This window comes from Alligator sinensis, unplaced genomic scaffold (genome assembly GCF_000455745.1).
Source record: "Alligator sinensis unplaced genomic scaffold, ASM45574v1 scaffold216_1, whole genome shotgun sequence".
NCBI classification, from domain to species: Eukaryota; Metazoa; Chordata; order Crocodylia; family Alligatoridae; genus Alligator; species Alligator sinensis.
In genome coordinates, this window is record NW_005841868.1 from 3,415,795 (window position 1) to 3,418,303 (window position 2,509).

Consider the following 2,509-nt stretch of genomic DNA (forward strand, 5'->3'; position numbering starts at 1 on the left):
TTCTATGCTGGGAAGTCTCCTCAGTTTCAGCTTCTCTGAAAATATCCACCTTCTCCAGAGACAGGTGGGACAGGCTTTTCCAGCCCTGAAACAAAGTCATCTCTCAGTCCCAGAAGGGTTTGGAGGGCGTAGGTGGAAAGGACCTGATAGGCATAGAGATGAGAAGTAACAGGTGTCCAGTGGTAATGAGCATCCTCTTCCTCAAGGGAGCCAGGCCCCTGGAGAGCTGGCTGGGACTGCTTCAGAGAGGCTGTGAGCATCCTGAACAATACACCCATCCCCAGCCAGCAAGCCAGGCATCTCTCTCAGCAGTGGCACAGCTAATCCCTTCTCTGCAACCCCCACCAGGTGCCGGAACCACGCTCAGAAGCAGGAAGCAGAGAGAGGGGTTCCTTTATCTAAAATTTAATACTTAAAAAAACAACAACAAAAAACCTTCTGGAAACAAACCACTCTGGAATGAATGGATGGGAACTCTGAGCTGGGCATGAGACCAGCAGTTGGTTACAGACTAAGGGGCTGAGAAGTCCAGTGACTTGAGGCCGTGGAGCTAAGTGATGCGTCAGCGATGACTGAAGAAGCCCTGAGGATGGTTAAACTTGAATGGCTTCATCCGGCTGGGCCCCCTGGAGGAGGAGACAGAAGGTTAGCGTACGGGGCAGGATGCAGAGAGTGCTGACGGCTCTATGGTGAGGGGCCTGCTTCCATCAGAGCCCAGCACAGAAACCTAGAGGGTAGCCTTGGAACCTATCCCAAACCCAGGGACCAAGGCTGATGTGGACTCACTGCAGCTGAGAGTTTTGGTTTCACTCATGGGGCCTGTCTGCAAACACAGAACTGCCAGGACAACTGGGCTCAATATAGGCCAGGGCAGGGACAGCTGGGAGTTAGGCTGGATTCTGGTGCAGTTGCCAGGAGGAAAGAGGGTCAGGACTGAGATAGCTGTGCTGTACAGGGGAGGCCAGTACAGTGACAGCACCAAGGCTTAGAGTGTGTGGGGGGCAACTGGCGACACAGAGACTAGTGCTCAGGATCAGATGTGGGGAGATGAGTGCACACTGTCCAGACAGAACCTGCTGGGCAGAATCAGAAGTGCTCAGCAGGAGCCCCCAGCAAGGGTGGACACACAAGAGGCAGTTTCTGGACCAGGACTCCTGTCTGGAGGATAAGACAAGGCACAGGGACAAACCAAGGAGGTTACTTATGATTAAATGTTGGTAGAGGCCCAGCACAGCCTCCTTGGCAAAGGAAGAGGAGCTGCCATCTATTGTATCACACAGCACAGAGCAAGGGCCAGCTACCAAACACAATAGCTTTAGCTCGCAGGTAGGGCACTGAGCGGCTCCGCCAGGGACCAGAGGTACTCGAGGTTCAGGATTCCATCCAAGACTGTGATGCAGCTCAGTCATGGGAAGAGAGACAGTGAGGGGAGACATGAGCTACAGAGATCAGAGCACAGAATATGCTCAATGGTGGTGCTGTGCTGACTCATCTCCAGGTGGGACATGAGCTCTATTTACAGCTCCTACCTTTACCCACAGAGCTCCAGCAGCAAAACTCCAAGTGTGGGTACATGTGCAGCCCCTCTTCTGTACTGGGAGCCACTCCACCTCTGCCCACCAGGGAAAGGTTCTGCTGCCTGGCAGCCAGTTACTTCCTGTTATACCCTTTTCATCCGAGGGACCCATGCCACTTGGCACATCTCAGCGCTCCCAAACTCCATGGCCTGCTCCTGGCAGCCAGTTGGGCCAAAGATCCTTGCAGATACTCACCTGACGAGCCGCAGGCACATCTTCTCCTGGGGGAACTCCTTGGGGCCCTCCACGCTGTTGTCATGGGACTCCGTTTCCAGGTAGACATCCAGAATGACACACAAGCGCTGCAGCTGATTGGTCAGGAGCTGGTAGCCAGGCTTTGGCCCACTCAGCTCCTTGTAGAAGACACTGACCTCGCTCTCCATAGCCTGCAGGAAACAGCGGGTGAGACTACCCCTGTGAGGCCATTCTGGGGGGCTCCAGTCAGCTCTCACACATTACTCTATCCTTCCTGCTTTAGGGCTCATCACCATCTCCACTTCCCCGCTGCAGGAACCTCAAGGGTCACATACTCCCTCCCCCTCTACAGATGGAAGTTTCATTGCTTCTGAAGCACCCATTTCTGCTCCCTTCGTTGGCAGCTGGAGAGGCAACTCCACACCTTCCCTTGGCAGTTTGTTCCATTTTCTACTGTTTTCAGGGTAAAGATGTTTTCCCAGAGGTCTGATCTAAAGGTGTGTTGCTGTTGTTTAAGCACACTGCCAGGGGGTCTCCAAGTCAAGGGAAATAACCTCTCCTCTCCTTCGCAGCAGCCTTTCAAATACTTGAAACCTACAGCTAGGTCCCCTCCCCACCAGATATTCGTATGTCCAAACTACAAATAACCAGTTCTTTCAACCGTTCTTGGTACAACTTACTTCCCAATCCTTTCCTTACGGTCACTGCTCACCTCTGGACCTTCCCCAGTTTCCCTA

The 2,509-nt window shown here is 53.3% G+C and overlaps 1 protein-coding gene across 2 annotated transcripts in view; it reads right to left on the reverse strand.

Moving 5' to 3' along the window:
• Window positions 1-389: 389 nt before the first annotated feature.
• Window positions 390-2,509, reverse strand: part of THOC5 (THO complex 5) — a 28,933-nt gene continuing 26,813 nt past the window's right edge. For both annotated transcript variants that reach the window (XM_006016818.3, XM_025193249.1), the window contains 2 exons: window positions 1,773-1,963; window positions 390-626 (listed from right to left, as the gene is read on the reverse strand). In XM_006016818.3, coding sequence (XP_006016880.1) covers window positions 563-626; window positions 1,773-1,963 — 255 coding nt within the window. In that variant the 3' untranslated portion in view covers window positions 390-562. The remainder of the gene's footprint in view (window positions 627-1,772; window positions 1,964-2,509) is intronic.